Source organism: Ctenopharyngodon idella, chromosome 7, assembly GCF_019924925.1.
Source record: "Ctenopharyngodon idella isolate HZGC_01 chromosome 7, HZGC01, whole genome shotgun sequence".
Classification (NCBI taxonomy): Eukaryota; Metazoa; Chordata; class Actinopteri; order Cypriniformes; family Xenocyprididae; genus Ctenopharyngodon; species Ctenopharyngodon idella.
Genome location: NC_067226.1, coordinates 4,059,653 through 4,077,998, shown reverse-complemented (window position 1 = coordinate 4,077,998; position 18,346 = coordinate 4,059,653). Strand labels below are relative to the sequence as shown.

The following is an 18,346-nucleotide window of genomic DNA, read 5'->3' as shown; positions in this document are numbered from 1 at the left end:
ATTTTGAAGCCCAAAAAAATCCATCCATCATAAAATTAATCCATACAGCTCTAGGGGGTTAATAAAGGCCTTTTGAAGCGAAGTGATGCATTTTTGTAAGAAAAATATCCATATTTAAAACTTTATAAATTCAAATAACTAGCTTCCGGCAGACGACCATACACATACTGCGGAAGTCGACTTTGCGCCAAATAAGTAAACCCCTGACGCGATGTGGATGTAGAAGTAGCGTAAGCTTAAGACACCTCTTGTTCAAACAAATAGGGCTGTGCAACAAACTCAAGCTCCTCTGCTCTTATAACGAAATCCTCCGACATTTCTCTTTAAAAATTCTCATTTTAGACTTATAATTCGTGACTAGTGTTTTGTTTTGCTCTATCCTTTGCGCTTCCGTGTTTGTCACTGCGTCGCGTCAGGGGTTGCTCTTCCGCCGCAAATCGATGCGTACAGCCGTCTGCCGAAAGATAGTTAATAAAGTTTTAAATATGGATATTTTTCTTACAAAAACCCATCACTTCGCTTCAGAAGGCACTTATTAACCCCCTGGAGCCGTATGGATTACTTTTATGATGGACAGATGCTTTTTTTTTTTTGGCTTCAAAATGTGAGTAAATCATGGGATGATTTTCATCTTTGGGTGAACTAACCCTTTAATTATATTAAATTATATTACACAAACAAAAAATGTGTAACATTTCATTTATTTATTTTTATAAAATACTATTGATACTATTGGCATAAAGTATCTTTAACTACACAATGTCATATGGACAACCAGCCAGTAACTACACTGATTTATGTCTCAAGCCTTAAGACCAACATAACACAAAAAGTTCATTTACACGTTTTAAAAATAAATTCATCTCATGAGTCATTTGTTTAGGAATAGGCTAAACTTCACTGATTGCACTGGAAGGTTGAGATTCACTAAAAAGAAATAAAATTCATTAGTTCTGGAAACAGGTTCATAAGAGTTCATAGGACTCATTCATTATGGAGAATCAGTTGGACTACACAGGTTGCAGTGCATGGTTTTGATTCGCTAAAAAAAAAAAAAAACTGGTTCACAAGAGTCATTCGTTATGGGAATCTGACTAAACTGGCCCCGCTATGAATTTCATGCTGTAGATTCAGCAGTGGTAGAAAACAGCAAAGAATCTCAGAGTAGTTTAGTGCATCATTTCTTCAATATAACAAATAACATCAACCTATGTGCTGAGAAAACTAAGGCAAAGGTAATAAGCACAGAGTAAACATGCACACAACCTGGAGGCTGGAAGACTTGGGAGATCACACCATGAAGTATAGTAGTTGGCTGCTCCCTCTATTGGTCAAAACGCAAGGAAGCTGCACTACAACTGTCTACAATACTTCTGCCTCATATTATTTGTGGCATCTGCATTTTATGCAGTCCTACCCTGAAAGTTCAAGGGGGCTGTTTCTGGCAAGATCAAGATCAAGATTTTTTTTTAAATCCAAGTAAGGTATATATATCAAGAACTGGTTCTTTTGTACAATGGCAGCCATACAATCGCTCTGCTGTCTGGAGGTGGTATAGGCTAGTGAGAAAGGAGTGGATCAAGATGTGTTCAAGTGTGGGCTGATATCTCACTGGCTTCGTGCCATGTCATAATTCCAGCACAAGATGTGTTTTCTGCGCACCAAGTCCTAACACCACCCAGAAACCTGTGGAACTAAACTTCAACATTCTCCTCACACAAAATATTCAACATTGAGATGAAGAAACTTGAGATTGTTCAAGAAGCCTATACCAATGGGAGCAGGATGCAATTATTATTAATTAAAGCTAACATAGTATTCTACATGGTAACATATAGACCATAATTATTACAGAGTGAAACCAAAAGATCTCTACATGTATTCCATGTGGTTTAGCCACTTTAATATAAGCGTACAGCTGAAAAAGCTGAAGGGAAAAATTAAAGAGAAAGTGTGCGGTTAACAATTTGTTTGGATAAAGATATATCACTAATACTTAAAATTAGCTTTCATCGTGATTTACTATGGAGAGAGAAATTTCATCTTTAGAGAATCAAAAGCACACACTTGCAGGAATATTGTTTTTGGCATTAACCCACCTGTCTAACAGTTATTTTCATAGTGGAGCTAGCACTCCATTGAAAGGAAGAAAGAATGTAGTGGAGAAGAAGAGAGGTTATGACTCCTTTAACCTTGCCTTCACCCTGTATTAAACCTGAGATGGTTGCTTGCATTTAGTCTGAGAATGACTCAGCTGCTATTGAACTCAGCCATCAGTTCTGACAGCATTTGGTACTGTTTAGTAATTGTCACACAAGGTTGAGGGTTGTTGAGCTATTTTTCACAAATAGCTCCAAGTGTATTTTGTACTTCTGCTCAAACATTCGCAGTAAAGGACAGAGCGAATTATACAAAAGAAAGTGTCTTCGCTTTAATTTTCCCAAGATCCAGCTCAAAAAATGAACATCATAAAGAATGCACATTCTCACCGTGATTACAATACTGTAATCACATTCTTACCTGTCTCTGCATCTCCTCCACCTGCCTGTGAGGGATGCTCTTCAAAATAGTGTACATCTCTGGCAACTTTTCTTCTGGAATGACAACGGATGCCCTGCAATTACACACACAAATGACATTTATTCCATACACTTGATTTTCTTGTGACTAAGTCAATATTACCTTGTATAAATATTAAAAACACAAAACCAGAACTAGTTCAGATATGAATTCAGATATGGAAATACTACAAATACAAGCACAACAAACAGAGCAAACAAAAGACATGCCATCATCTTGGATTTAATCAGCATGTTTAAGTTGTTTGCCGTGTTTGTTGTGTGTGTGTGTGTCTGTGTGTGTGTGCTTGTCATATTTCCATATCTGAATGTTCATGAACTACTGATCTGTTAAGCACTACATATTCAGTGCTAGCTCATGACTTTCAGAAGCTATAATAAAGTCTTCAGTATGATTTTCTTCATTAGATATCCATAAGGTGATCAGTAAGTCAGATAACTGACCATTAGGGATGCACCAATACCATTTTTTAAGGACCGAGTACGAGTACCGATACTTTTTTCCTGGTACTCACCGATACCGATGCCTATACATTTATTAATTTCTCTCTCTCTCTCTTTTTTTTTTTTTTTTTTTTTTTGGTGATGTTGCAGTTTTCCAAGCACAACATAGTGAGACTAATGAATGTAGGACAGCTTCTTTATTATTACTCTAATGAAAAAAGTAATAATTTTAATGTGCTTGTCACAAACCTAAAGAACAAAAATTTCAGTGTCCAATAACCTTCAAAGGGCATAATTACCAATATACAGAATTGCTGTTATATTTGTTATATTAATTGTTGTTGAAATTTACAAACAAATTACAAACAATACAACAAATACAATAGATTATTTATACTATACATTTATTTAACATCTTTTGTTGTTTTATTAACATTAATGACAAATATAGGCTACAGTCCCTTTAAGACCGAATCCATGGATACTGACACATATCCTGTTTTCACCCAAATGTTTACGTCGACTTAAGCCATAACCGACTGTATTTACGTGAGATACTCCGCACGATGGACATTTTGACAACTACAGTATGTGTGCATTTGACCATTCAGGCTCGAGGAGAACTGATCGCGCGCTGTCTGAGAGAACTGGGATCGCTGTTTACCTTTTCCAGTCAAGTACTTCAGAGAAAGGCAGAATGTAAGAATCAGCCATGATGACAGGGACACATCCGGCCTGCAGCGCATCACTGAGAGTGGCCTGTCCAAGCCGGGCCCCACGCAAAACCACACAGAAGGACGACTCCTACAGAACACACAGGAGACACATTTGTTATCTCTAATAACGATACACTGCAAGACCTCTTCAGTGATGCTGTAACATAGACAGTAGTGTGATCTAGGTGTGTGGTGCAAACGAAGGGGATGTAATGAAAGGTGCTAGGATCAGAGCCTAGAGGGGCTTTGTGTTGAAAAGAGGGGTGATGGCTCTCACAGGGATTTGGCCTCTGCTCCTCCTCACTATGGAACGTCTCCCAGATGTGCTGCAGCACCCAGCCCAGATGATAAGCATACTTCCTGTCTAGACAGGGCTGGACGGGAGATGAGCTTGGTGGACAGGAACAGCGTTTGTTTCTATTGCTTACACCGATGGAGAAATGTGTTGTGGTGGTAAAGACTGCTTTTGGAAAGGTTGAAGATTTAAAGAGGTCATGACATGGATTTTTGTTGTTATTTTAATATATTCCTTGAGGTAATATAAAACCATCATTTACAGACAAAGCATTATGAAATTGTTTACTTATGGTTTGTGATGTAACTGCTGTCAAATCCAATACAGTTGTCCGCTTCATCTTTCAACAAATGTTTCTTTGCGAAACTCTCCATTACACTGTGCCTCGCTTACAAAACAATAGCCATTCAAATGCTCTGAAAAAACATAATTCTACAACATGCTCCGAGACCCCATTAAAAATATAACATCCACTTGTTCCTGACGTAGGTGTCCTTCTGAAGTTCAGAGACACAAACGAGCTATATAGACAGTTGTCAGCCATTAAGTGACTGAGTGACAGTGGGCAGGGTTTATTGTGCGATGATGTATAACTTTTCAATAAGTCTTGCTCTAGAGGAATTGTCATAATGAGGAGGACATTTTCATGAAATTTGCAGGATGCTTTAATGTCACAAAGACCTATATTACAAGATAAAGATCAAGGAAATTTGATCTCTCATGTTATGACCCTTTAAAGCAGGGGTGTTCAAACTCGGTCCTGGAGAGTTTATCTCCAACTTGCCTCAACATATCTGCCTGGAAGTTCCTAGTATGCATTTTAAGACCTTGTTTAGCTGGTTCAGGGGTCCGTTTTTCATACCACGCTTAAGGGGAAAAACACTGTTTTTTCAGGCACCTGTCAATTTTGAGATTTTGCACTTTTTGGCTTTTCATAGTGTTTTTTCAGACTGGTGGAAGGAAAACATCCAAAATACACTTTTAAATGTATATTTTATAGCACTTTATCTATTTGCGTCTATAAATTTCAGTAAATATCTTCAAAGGCCGTTTTCTCAAAATGAGTTTTTTCTCCTGCTCTGAGTCAGAAATCTCCACTTCAGCAGAACTTATATACACCAGACTTTACAGTTTTATTCCTATCTATATTCTGAAGGTTTTTACAGAGGGATTTGTTGATATAACATTTGCCTGATTTTATACAACATTTTATTCCTAAAAAAATGGTGAAAATATTTTTTTTTCTGGCTGTTGATAGTATTTTCTGATTTATGGAGTGATAAAAAGAGATACCCAAAATATCCTCTGTAAAAACCTTTAATTAAACAAGAATTTTGAACCTGACGTCTCCAATATTCAGATTTTTGTTCTAAAAATGTATGCAAATTAGTGCATATTTAATTAGATAATGCCTCATTTGCATATTTAAACATAACATTTTAGAAAACTTGTAATACAAAAAATGTTTGTAATTTTTAATGTAATCAATCAGCTGGGGTAGTATGGTGATATCTATTAGTTAATTTTTTTACCTTATTCACCTGGGGTGTCTCGCCTTAAAGCAACACCATGTAGTTTTTCGACCTTAAAATAATGTCTCTAAAATTATTTCAGAGGTAGAACAACTCTTAACCGGACAAATTACTCTTAACCGGACGAATTCTACCGCCGCTGCTACTTGAGCAGCCTCCTAGCGGCTACAACCACAAGTTTCTTGTTCTTATCGATACACACAGCCCCGCCCATCCCCTGCCAGCGGAAGAGTGTGACCTGCTTAACGGCATACATCACATTTTTACTCGTAGCCTTGATGGAGTTAGCCAACAGCTAACTATAAGACGAAACAATCTAATATGCAAGTCTCAAAACCAACGCCATGGCAGAGCCAGCAAAGAAAGCAAAGAGGGTTTTGTGTCGGAGGAAACAAATAAAAGAAAGAGAGAGTGATCGGACACGAGCCCGAACACGAATCAATATCGAACAGGCTTACACTAAGTGGTGTGAGCTGAAAGAGGCAATGGGTTGCATACATAGACATACAAATCCAGTAGCAGGAAGGCTAAGTCTTATATGCATTTTCCTGACTGTCCTGTACTTTTGAGCTTAGTCAACAAATTCACGTGTATTGCGCTGCCCACAGGGAAGCTTATACAGCGTCAGTATTTACGACACTGTTAACAGACAATTGCGCTTATCAACCACATGGGGGAACCGTGAACAAATGTTCCATGGTGTTGTTTTAAAACATCTGAGATGATTTGACAGATGCCAGATCTTCTAATCGTAATAACTGATCGCTGGATAATTTGTTTCTTCAAACGAATTTGCGGATTTGATTAAAATATCTGAATTAAGTTGTCTGAGATTACTGCGCATTCTTATGTTCATTGGAAAGGGCAGATATATTGATACTCGCTATGATCACTAACTATGATCAGCAATGCAGCGATTGGCTGGCAGCAATACAGCAATGTAAAAACATCATTAAAAAAGAACATCACACACCTAATGAAAAACTTGACAAATTTCTAAACCTTTATAAGGAAGCAGCCAAGCGACGCAATGATGAAGTATCATTTATGCCAAAACTCATGGAGTTTCAGTCATCAGGAAAATTAACTAATAAATTGTTTATAATAAAATTTGAAATCAGATGTTAGTCCAGTAGTTGATAATGTATGCAATGTAATTGGTGGTATTTAAAATATACTTTAGTACAGTGTTTCTCAGCTGGTGGGTCACAACCCAAAAGTGGGTCGCAAGACCGTTTTGAGTGAGTCGCTGAGTGTAGTCAAAGAAACAACAACCACCATAACAACAAAAAAAAAAACGTTTCTGAATGTTTTTCTGATGGAGACTTATTTTGAAAGACGTGCATAAAAAGTGGTTGACTTCTGTCATACGCAGTTAAAACATGCCTGAGAAAAACACATTGTCTGATTCAGTATATTTTGTCAGATATGTTGTCATTCTATATGTTAGTGTCATTATTCTAACATTATTTTCATAACTTGTTACTAAATAAAAAGTCTCACCTAAGAAAACGGTGCTCATAGCGCGCGTTCTTCAATTGTGTGTGCAAATAAGGTGTGTCAGTACGAGTCCTGACACAATGGTGCCAGGAAAACCACCTCTCCCTCAATGTTGCCAAGACTAAGGAACTGATAGTAGACTTCAGGAGACAGAAATGAGTAAACGCCCCATTACCATCAATGGCGACACAGTGGAGAGGGTCAGCTCTTTTAAGTTCTTGGGCACGCACATCACCGAGGACTTAACGTGGACAATGCACACACAGAAGACACCTCTTCTTCCTCAGGCGATTGAAGAGGTTCGGCATGAGCCCACGCATCCTCAGGACCTTTTGCAACTGCGCTATTGAAAGTGTCCTAACTGGATGTTCTATAGCCTGGTTTGGGAATTGCACTATACTCAATTGTAAAGCCCTGCAGAGGGTAATACGATCGACAGAATACATCATGGGACCAAACTCCCTTCCCTTCAGGACATTTTCACTGATCGCTGCCTGAGGAAGGCGAGGAAAATCATCAAGCCATCCAAGCCACATAATGTTTTCAATGCTTCCATCAGAGAAACGGTACCGTAGCATTAAGGCCCGGACTAGCAGGCTCAGAGATAGTTTCTTTCCTTAGGCCATTAGGGCACTGAATAATATATCTGCATAGACTTATCTCCATCACTGTACTGCTTCATCTTTCCTAATGCCAGTTGGTATCCTTATAAGACTGTATGAATGGCGTAAATTCTGTTTCCTGAATTCTGGTTACCGCTTACATTGCATTCCTGTCTTATTGTATTTTTGTGTAAAATGTATTTATTGTATTATTATTTTTGTGTGTGTGTGTGTATAATTAACCCAAAATACCACTTTAACGAAATACCACTTTATTTTCAACGTTTCTGATGACTGTGGCTCATACCAACTAACTAACAATAATGTAATAACAAAAAACTAGTTTGCTATTTAATAGCCTTACCTTGTATTGTTTGTTCATCAGTGTTAGTGACATTCTAACAATTTAAGTACATGTTAAGTAAAGTGAGTATGAGTGTGTGTCTGTGTGTTAACCATTTCTGAGAAATAAATTTGCTGGGTTCCAATTCCTAAAAATTTGGGTCACGGCTTAATTACTCTGGGAAAATGTGGGTCTCATGGCCAAACCAGTTGACAACCACTGCTCTAGTACATTTATTATGTCAAATTCTGTGTGAATTGAATGTTGTTTAATATGAATGGACAATCAGAGACACTAACCTGTAAGATCTGTGGGTAGTCGTAGACCTGTCCTTTATAGCAGCGCTTTCTGACTGAGGCCAAACCCTGAGAGAGGTTACTGCATTTGTCTAGGAGCAGCAGGGCCTCCCCATTCTCCTCCTTCAGCCTCTCCAGTTCCACACGGTATTCCCGATGGATGGCCGTCTGAGATGATAGAATGAAGTACCGCCGGGGCCTGGAGCAAATGCATATTATTTGATGCCATTTTCCCTCATTAAATCGAAACCAGTTAATCAATGTCGATGAGCAGGATCTCACCCTGGTTGCCTCTCAGGAAGGTCCACCTCAGCAGATAAAGGGCTATACACGGGGATGCTGACATCATAACCCTGCCTGTATGTCCATGTGGAGAAACCTCCCCCAGCCAGCAGGGCTCTGTGAAACAAACGCAATGAAGATGACAACTCTGTCGCCGCGAGCATCTGCAAAAGGCGCTGAAGATAAAACACGTCCTTAATCTGGTTTTACATGACAAATGTGTGAACATGCCACTCTGAAGCATTTAACAGAGTTGCCTTCGCGTCCAAGTTATATGATGAGTCAATAAAACTTCAAACACAGCTCGGTTTGAGGAAACGGAGTGAGTATAGGGAGAGCTGCAAATATGGCCACGCAACATACACTGTCTTTTTATCTCACCCTACACATATGCACATACAGGCAGCTGGTTCTGATGAGGCTGTATGCCAAATGGAGCACAGCTGGATGAGCCCAGGAAATTCCCTACAGCTTCAGATAAGTGTTCATCATTTCAGGGCTTTCTAGTACATAAAACTCACCTTTTCCACCCAAAGCAAAAGATCAGCCAAGTAATAGGCAGAGAAACATGGCCTATGTTGCAGTAAATACCAGGAGATTATGTTTGTCTGCCTGCTCTAGGCGGTAGAGTGTTCTTCTCTTTCATGATCACTTCCACTGCATCTTTGATCTCTTGATACAAATAAATATTAGGAAATTTAATTGTAAAAAAGCCAGGATGACAGTTTGGGTTTAAAGAACAGTTCAGTAACACTGATCTTAGATTTGTTGGGACAGATGTCTATTTTAATTATATATTGTAAGCATTCCAATTTATCTCAATATCAAGAGTGCTAAAACACCAATAAGAAACTCAAATCCAACATGGATTGCTTAAACATGGCATAAATCTGATAGTGCTGAGGTCCAATGTCATCGTGGACATACATGTGTCAATCCACTCTTACTAACCTACAAAGGTAAAATAGTGCCATGTTGCAAACTTCTATGAACAACTATCTGGAGATAAAAAAAAAAAAAAGAGGATATGGGACCGTTTATTGCTTCTCAGGTGACATTGCTGCTCCACAAGGTCAAACATTGAGACAACACTGCCCTCAACTGGCAGACATAACATCAGAACTCTATTAACCATTGTATTCAGCCACAATTTTTGACCTCTGTAATTTATGTCAAAGACTGCAACTTAACTTGGATTAATTTGAAAAATAATGGCTGCCAATTATAAAATCAAACACAAAGTAGTAGTACTACTTTAAATTTGGGCGTTGTTGGGAGTGTTCATGTTTAGTGTTTTCAGGGCGTATTTTAACGAAGAAATAATAATCCTTTCATATTAGCTACACATTCAACACCACTTGCTTCTGAGACAAAATGAAATTAGAATAATGTGAATAATAAAATGTGAAAAAACAAATCTTTTCTAGTTTACACCATAACGAGAAACAGTTATCCAAAATAGTTGTGTGTATTTGTGATCTGGTGAATTGAAAAGTTAAAAGATAAATTCATATGACGATTTGAATACTGTCCTCACAATATGCAAAATACATAATCAACTATCAAGAATTATAGAGATTATCTGACATCAACACTACCGTTCAAAAATTTGGGGTCGGTAAGATTTTAATTTTTTTGAAAGAAGTTGTTCACCATGGCTACATTTATTTAACCAAAAATATGTAATTACTTATAACCAAGTAATTTTCTGATTATTTTATTTATTAATTTATTTTTTAACCATTTTAAATAACTGTTTTCTTATTTAATATATTTTAAAATATAGCTTATTCATGTGATGGTAAAGCTGAATTATCAGCAGCCAAATCTGCATATGAATGATAATGGTGCTCAAGAAACATTTATTATTATCACTCATTATTATATGTACACTTATTAGCAGTTACAAACAGTTGTGCTGCTTAATATTTTTGTGGAAACAATGATACATTTTTTTCAGGATCCTTTGAATCCCAAACTTTTGAATTGTAGTCTACATAAAGTTAATATGATTTCAGAACATGCAGACTTCCTGTCAAGTTTAACAATTTTGCATGCCTGTTAATTACTCCTAACTCTCACCTGTCTCTGGGCACATCCAGAGCTGTATTGTAGTCAGGGGGTCCTCCGGGAAGCATGTTAAACAGCAGGTGGTTCATTCCTTTGTCCCACCTGAAAAAGTTTCATAAACATGCTGAATATATAGCTTGAAACAGTCAGTTAATAAGGGTCTTATCTAGCGAAACGATCGATCATTTTCTAAAAAAAAACAAACAAATAAAAATGTATATACTTTTTATCCACAAATGCTCATCTTGCACTAGCTCTGTGATGCGCCACACATTACGTAATCATGTTGATAAGGTCACGCGTGACCGATCAAGTGTTTCAAAAAATGTAAACATCCAAGATACACACACGAAAGGATCATTTTAAACAATAATAACACAAAGACATATAAATATGTGTCATTCAACATACAACAACTTTTGAACGGTCCTCCTTCTCCACACTTCTAAACACTGTGTCGGTACTTCCGCTTGTGACCTTTCCAATGTGATTATTATAGCGCAAGAAGAGCATTTGTGGTTAAAAAGTACATACATTTTTATTTTTTTTTTAGAAAATGACAGATCGTTTCGCTAGATAAGACCCTTATTCCTCGGCTGGGATCATGTAGAGCCCTTTGAAGCTGCACTGAAACTGCAATTTGGACCTTCAACCCGTTGAACCCCAATGAGGTCCACTATATGGAGAAAATGGAATGTTTTCCTCAAAAACCTTAATTTCTTTTCGACTGAAAGACACGAACATCTTGGATGACATGAGGGTGAGTAAATTATCAGGAAATTTGAATTCTGAAGTGAACGAATCCTTTAAAGTCCATGTAAAGTCAATTCTGAGAATTGTTTCTAAACACATTATAAATGTTACAAATGTATTGCTGTAACACATTATAAATACTGTTAACTATGTAGTACTGAATTGTAGAGTTAGACCGTTAAACAGTTTTTCACCAATTCTGTGTTCAGGATATATTGGGCAGGGCTAACACGAGCATGGTCCTGTCCCTAACACTATAATAACTACAGCGTATTTGCATGAGTGGCTCGCCCGCTCAATCGTGAGTTACTGTTACTGGTGAATGGGGATGAACTGACTATCTCCCGCATCCTCCCATCCCACCAACAACCGATGATATGGGGCCGGACCGACTATCTCCTGTCCCGGCCTTCATCCTCCCGTCTCGCGGCGCCGACATCTGGTGCCACAGTCGGCAGTAGTACGTGCCCACCAATGAGTGCAAGTTGCCTTGTGTGCTTATGTTATAATTAGTAGGTAGTCCACAGTAACTCTACGAAATTTTGCAACCCTCTAATGTGATTCTTTCGTTTATATGCATCAGTATGTTTGACTCATTAGACAAGTAAGTTGAGAAAGACGGCAACTTTCTCGCAAGTGGGGGTGGTTTCAATGGCGACAGCAGACACACCCCCAGCGTTTGAGAGCAGGGAATATTTCATTTACTTGGCGTTTTTTTTAATAATTCAAATTTGGCTGGGTAGTTAAAGGGTTAGTTCACCCAAAAATTAAATTCTGTCATTAATTATTCACCCTCATGTCATTCCACACCCGTAAGACCTTGGCGGAACACAAATTAAGATATTTTTGATGAAATCCAATGGCTCAGTGAGGCCTCCATTGACAGCAAGTTAATTTACACTTTCAATGCCCAGAAAGGTAGTAAAGACATATTTAAAACAGTCCATGTGACTACAGTGGTTCAACCTTAATTTTATGAAGCGAAGAGAATACTTTCTGTGCGCCAAAAAAAAAAAAAAAAAAAAAAAACTTTATTCAACAATTTCCTCTCTTCCGTATCAGTCTCTGGCGCGTATTCATGAGAGCACCACGACTCATGTGTCTGGTGATGTGAGATACATGTGTTGTCTCGTTGTCTGAATTATCCAAACTTTCAAGCTGTGGCATTACAATATCACAGTCGATGCAGCACACGCTCTCCTGTTCAGAAGGCATTGCTTGCCACTGATGATATCTATACCACCAGCTCTCCATTGCTCTCGGTCTTTCAGATACTTGTGCTTGTGGTTGTGTTGCAGCCTCTTCTATCTCTTTTAGTTTGTTCTCTGTACATTCTTATTCGAATAAGTAAGGTTGTGAAAAAAAGTGCAATTCATCCTTTGTGTCAAAATCTGCAGACATAGTTATGAATTGTTTTATGCTGAGCGTGTGTATTCCTCTGTTTGTAAACACAGCCCTGCGTTTCTGGGTCACATTTCAGAATGCCAGCTCCTGCGTCATCACTACACGCATGCATTGTGGGGATCTCGAGAACACGCATCAGAGACTGATACGGAAGAGAAGAATTTGTTGAATAAAGTTGTTATTTTGGGGGTTTTTTGGCGCACAAAAAGTATTCTCATCACTTCATAAAATTAAGGTTGAACCACTGTAGTCACATGGACTGTTTTAAATATGTCTTTACTACCTTCCCAGTTTTTGAACGTGTAAATTAACTTACTGTCAAAGAAGGCCTCACTGAGCCATCAGATTTTATCAAAAATATTTTAATTTGTGTTCTGAAGATGAACGAAGGGTGTAGAACGACATGAGGGTGAGTAATTAATCACAGAATTTTCATTTTTGGGTGAACTAACCCTTTAATAACACATTTTTATGTGGTGTGACAAACTGTCTTTTAAAGTTACACAGACTTTAAAATAACATTGAGGCCCCTGTACAGCAGAAGTAGGCAATAGTAATTTGCAGATAGTGAAGAATAAACATATATACCTGGGCAGCATAGCCAGTGCCTGAGCAGTTTCACGAATCCGCAGAGAGTTCTGATTCAACACATCAATGGAGGGTATGAACAGGCACGCTCTAGTCACATCATCAGTGTAAAAATCACTGTCTGAGATGGCACTCAGAAGGTCGTTGTATTCTCGAGACAGGCCAGTACTGCTGATGGGCACCCCTACCTCATCCACAAATCTCTGAAGAGGATAGATGTACACCTGTGGACACATACAATTAATAGATCAAGGCATTTTGACTGCAATGACATCCAGCCTAATAAACATCAATCAATAATACAATAGTTTCTGACAGTGAATCACCTTGATTTTATTCTTGGGATTATATCCACAACGATACACATCAAAGCAAGTGTGCATCCGACAGCTCAGGTCACCCCTCTCAGGAATAGGGCTGCTCACAGGTATCCTGACCAAAGGAGCGTCATGCACACTACGGCGGTCCAGACTCCATTCTGCAGAGGACTCAATGGAGTGAGGCCAGAACTGGAACATCCCCGTTGCGATCAACCCCAGCAAGACCACGGAGAAGAGGGTGATGTAGTATATCCGGTGTTTAGTCTTCATGCGGGGAATAAGAGCAGGGCCCCGGGAACCATACTTCACTGATGCACACATGATGAGCCTGTCCAGAGTCAAAACCACTGCAGAAGACACAAACGGCACTGATGAACATCTACACGTCAGAGAATATCAAGGACATATAATAACTGCATATGATCTTTAACAGTTCATTTACTATAAGACTGTTTCATCTAATTCCAAAGTGAACTTATTAAACTATTGATTGTTCTAATTTATTATATGCTTGATCCATCTAACTTCATTTAATATATGATTGTTTGCTCTAATTAATATTTTTTTATTGGATTGATCAATCTAATTCCAATCAATTTATCAAATGATTAATCCAATTAATTTATTGTATATTATAATAAATGATTTGGAATTTAATGGATTAATAAATTCATTGGTATTAGATATGATTAATCCATCAAAACTCCAAGTAATTTATTATATGACTGATTCATCAAACTCCAAATAATTTATTATATGACTGATTCATCAAACTCCAAATAATTTATTATGTGATGGATTGTTCTCATTCTAAATTATTATATGCCTGATCTAACGACAATTTATGACTGTTCGTTCAAATAGTGTTTTATTGACCCGTTTATTTAGAAATCGCTTATTTTATGACTGATTTATCTAATTCAAATGTATTTATTATACGAATGATCCATTTAATTCCAATGAATTTATCATATAATGAATCCCTCAAATTCCAGTTAATTTCTTAATTTCTTCAGTCACTCTCATTTCTTTATGATTTATATTTATTAATAAAAACAGGCCATATTTCAGTGCCTTGCTCAAAATATGCCCGTCTTGATTTGTAAATCCAAAACACACTATAGCAGCTAACGATAGCAGGTAACGTAGGCTAGCCACTAAAATTTATGAACTAACCTTCACGGTGTCCAGTTTACGGCCTTAAATCTCAGCACGCCTCAACCATAATCTCATTTGTTGGTCCAGTATAGTGTAAAGAACGAAAGTGAAAATTTTCACTGAATTTTGTTTATTATCCCACAACACATTCCTTAAGCTAAACAGACAGCTGACAGGAAAGAAGAAATTCGTCTCTCCTTCACGTATAGTATCATTCAGTCTTCTTTTAATTCGGGGCGCGTAGCGCCATCTGCTGTAGAGGAAGAACGAATGTGAGGATTAGGCTGCGTCTCGAAACCTAGTGAGCCGCCTACTTAGACAGCATTTTGGGGGGTTAATGCCACGGTCCTTATGTGTCTAGATAGCCAACTCACGTGTTTTTTAGACACAACCATAGACAACAGCTAATCAGCTTACCGTTTCAGCCACCATTTTTTCTTAAGGCGTAAATAACTTTAAACGTTATTATTGTGCATTGGTTTGGACATTAGGGCAAACATTTATAAATGTCTGGTGTTTTTTCAGACAAGAAACAATCCACTGGGTCCTGTTCTTCGACTGTGGTTTAACAAAGTCCGGATTAGTTTACATATCCCGGATTGAGCTAGCTCGATATCTGAAATTGAGTTTTGTTCGGTTCTTCCAACAACAATATCTCGGATTTTAATTTCAAGAAGACTTTTGTTTATTAAGAGAACTGAGCGTTCGTGCGAGGATTGAAAAGTTCGTCTAACCAACTATCATCATGGCTAAACAGCGTGCTGCATATTTCAGCCCTGCTGAATTGCAACTTCTAATTGAAGGATATGACGAAGTTAAACATTTAATAAAAACTAAAGGGAATACAATAGCGGCTGCAAAAGTCCGTCAGGACGCGTGGCGAAAAATATCTGTCAAATTAAACGCGTAAGTATATTTTAGATGTAATTAGTCTGGGAGAGCACTAATTAAGTAGTTCAGTATACATGACGCCTGTGCTATGTTGACAACTACTGTATGACTCTAATGTCTATGCTGCTTTCTCTCTAATTCTGCTCTTTGTCACGCCCACATTTCAAAAACAGATCTAACCCTCTGGGACCTAGAAGAACGTGGCAGCAAGTGAAGACGAAATACAAGAACATCGTTCAAAGTGGTAGGTCATGGGTTTGTCAGTTTTTGCGATGCCAGCCCAAGGGCCATGATAATCCCCTTTGTTAGGGACTCCCTTCCTAAAATATAAAGGCAGCTAGCCTATATGTTTTAATATATAAAGACCCATTTATGCCCTGTGTGTGAAAAGTAATACGCACAGTATTATAATAAATACGTTTTTGCGAAATTAAATAACATGCTTTTACAGTGTTTTCAAATATTATCTCGATATTTTTGTTTGTTTCTAAGTTCTTAAAGACAGCGTAGACCTATCTCTTTTAGTCACTATCTATGTCAGCTGTAAAACCCTATAGTGTTAAGGTATAAATATGAAGAGAAACACTTTTTAAAAGTTATATGTAGCACTTTAATATAATATAGCATAATAAATATCTTCTCACACAGCTGTAGAGATAATAAGGTCTTAAAACCCCAAGTGAGTTGCAAGAGATGAGGAGAAACTCTCTAGATACAACACAAACACAAACTATTCTTGAAAGCATGCGCAGTACAACACGGATTTGTTTATTAAATTTCTAGGTTTAAAAATTATGGCTGTCAATATAAATATGTAAATAAAGATAAATCTTATGATCTTTGGTCACTCTTTAGAAAGCAGATTGAAATTGTAACCAAACCTTTATCTTGTACATGTTTTACACTTTTTTCCTGTGACATTTTCCCCTAGCACCCCCTTGTGGCCTGGGCCCAGTTTGAAAACCCCCTGGTCTATATGAAAAACTCACAATTTGTTTTGAAGTGTTTTTGAATTGAATAACTTCAAGGATGCACATAATTTAGCTAACAAGAGAAAGGCTGCCCTGAAGAAGATGGGACTACTCCCAACCAAAGAGGAGTACATAGATGAAGAGGAGCTGCCCCCTGAGAATGATGTGGAAGGTCCCATCATAGAGAGAATAATTGGCGGCTGCTGCTCTGATCCTGGAGATGAGGCTGGCTGCAGCAGTTATGTCAAAGGTATGTACACCACTTTCTTTACTTGTCTCTTTAAATCAATACTGCAGTAAATATATCTCATTCATATCACATCATTTCAGTGAATGATCATGGATTGAACCTCCTTCCGCCACCTATATTATCAGATGATGAGCTGGACTCTGTAAGTTTGCAGCTCTGTTTATTTGAATTTTTAATGGAATATCAATTAGCATAATATTAAATAATTAATATAATATGTAATACACAATAAATGCTTACTAAATAACAATTACAAATTATTATTAATATATTATTTAATAAAGAGTATGTGGCAGGGCATAACAGTACTATTTTGGTGATTATAAAATGCAAGAAGATGTTTTAATGCTCACTTTTTTTAAAGGAACCTGTGGAAGATGTTAAGACCTTATACATGAAGTATCTCCAAGTAGAGATCTCCAACAGAAAGCAGGAAATGGCATACAGAGCCTTAAAAATGCGCAAAGTGGAGAAGGAAATACAGTTGTTGGACAGGAAGTTGGATGTAAGTGATATTTTGATAGTGGATTGTCAGAATAAAGGAAAAGTGTGCCTTTTAGACCCACTAAAATCTGTGGTCAGACATTTTTATTAGTTTAGTCGGTAAATGATGGATAAAATTAAATATAAATATTTGTTTTCTATGTTAATTTCTGCTATTTTAAAGTATAAACTAAAAATGAAAAATGTAATTAAAATTCATTTTAAAATGTTTTTTTATTTAAAAGTTGAAAGTTGGCTTAGGCGTACTTACCTTAATATTTATTATGATTATTTGTTTTTTGTGTCTAAAACAGTCTAAATCTGTTTTTTTTTGTTTGTTTTTTTTCTCATTACAGGCTGATCTTTGATATGCAATAAAGCATTTTATATAAACCTACTGTTTTCTTTACAATTTTTAAAAATTCACAATTCACAGCATTTATGTATAGCAAGAGCGCTATTAAACTGTCTGAGATGCTTGGCAAGGAGGAAGGTATGGCCGGGTCCATGAGAAAAGGCTGACATATGTAGCCTCTGTCACCAGACTGAATCATAATGGGTTGGGATTTTCACCTTGCTAAAATTTCTGACATAAAACTGACTCCATGATGGATATAATGGAGTTGACACTAGCACATTTGATCTCAACAATTATGGACATTGACAAGTCAGTGGACATCTGTTATATGGGCCATTCTACAGAATTGGTGCAAACTGCTGTCCCACAACCAAAAAACACATTTAAAAAGCATTTAAATATTCAAATTTAATTGTTTACTAAGATCCTTATATTATCTATTGAATCCCACAATAATATTTAAAATATTAGTAAGCTTAATATAAATAAAATTTTCATGTCACTACCGAAA

At 37.3% G+C, this 18,346-nt stretch overlaps 2 protein-coding genes across 3 annotated transcripts in view; one reads left to right on the top strand and one right to left on the bottom strand.

Annotated features, from left to right (window-relative positions):
- The window catches only part of ext2 (exostosin glycosyltransferase 2), a 33,760-nt gene extending 18,664 nt beyond the window's left edge, over positions 1-15,096 (bottom strand). Inside the window, exons 1-8 of the mRNA XM_051899388.1 lie at positions 14,901-15,096; positions 13,731-14,071; positions 13,405-13,628; positions 10,672-10,761; positions 8,590-8,706; positions 8,311-8,506; positions 3,688-3,827; positions 2,521-2,614 (exon numbers count right to left, since the gene is read on the bottom strand). Of these exons, the coding sequence (XP_051755348.1) occupies positions 2,521-2,614; positions 3,688-3,827; positions 8,311-8,506; positions 8,590-8,706; positions 10,672-10,761; positions 13,405-13,628; positions 13,731-14,045 (1,176 nt within the window). The 5' untranslated portion in view covers positions 14,046-14,071; positions 14,901-15,096. The remainder of the gene's footprint in view (positions 1-2,520; positions 2,615-3,687; positions 3,828-8,310; positions 8,507-8,589; positions 8,707-10,671; positions 10,762-13,404; positions 13,629-13,730; positions 14,072-14,900) is intronic.
- A 135-nt stretch (positions 15,097-15,231) lies between these two features.
- On the top strand, positions 15,232-18,346 carry si:ch211-107p11.3 (GT1 domain-containing protein). 2 transcript variants are annotated; one of them, XM_051899394.1, is made up of 6 exons: positions 15,232-15,788; positions 15,947-16,017; positions 16,818-16,994; positions 17,075-17,136; positions 17,359-17,499; positions 17,834-18,346. In XM_051899394.1, the coding sequence occupies exons 1-6, from the start codon at positions 15,628-15,630 to the stop codon at positions 17,843-17,845; spliced, it is 624 nt and encodes a 207-aa protein (XP_051755354.1). In that variant the 5' UTR covers positions 15,232-15,627; the 3' UTR covers positions 17,846-18,346. The 2 variants fall into 2 exon arrangements, with proteins under 2 accessions (XP_051755354.1, XP_051755353.1); XM_051899393.1 differs by having other exon boundaries at positions 17,359-17,870.

Bases quoted from the DNA above. Each gene is read 5' to 3' on its own strand.
- si:ch211-107p11.3 (XM_051899393.1), top strand. From the start codon at position 15,628: ATGGCTAAACAGCGTGCTGCATATTTCAGCCCTGCTGAATTGCAACTT. The intron at 16,018-16,817 runs GTAGGTCATGGG...CACATAATTTAG, and splicing joins CAAGAACATCGTTCAAAGTG to CTAACAAGAGAAAGGCTGCC. The intron at 16,995-17,074 runs GTATGTACACCA...ACATCATTTCAG, and splicing joins CTGCAGCAGTTATGTCAAAG to TGAATGATCATGGATTGAAC.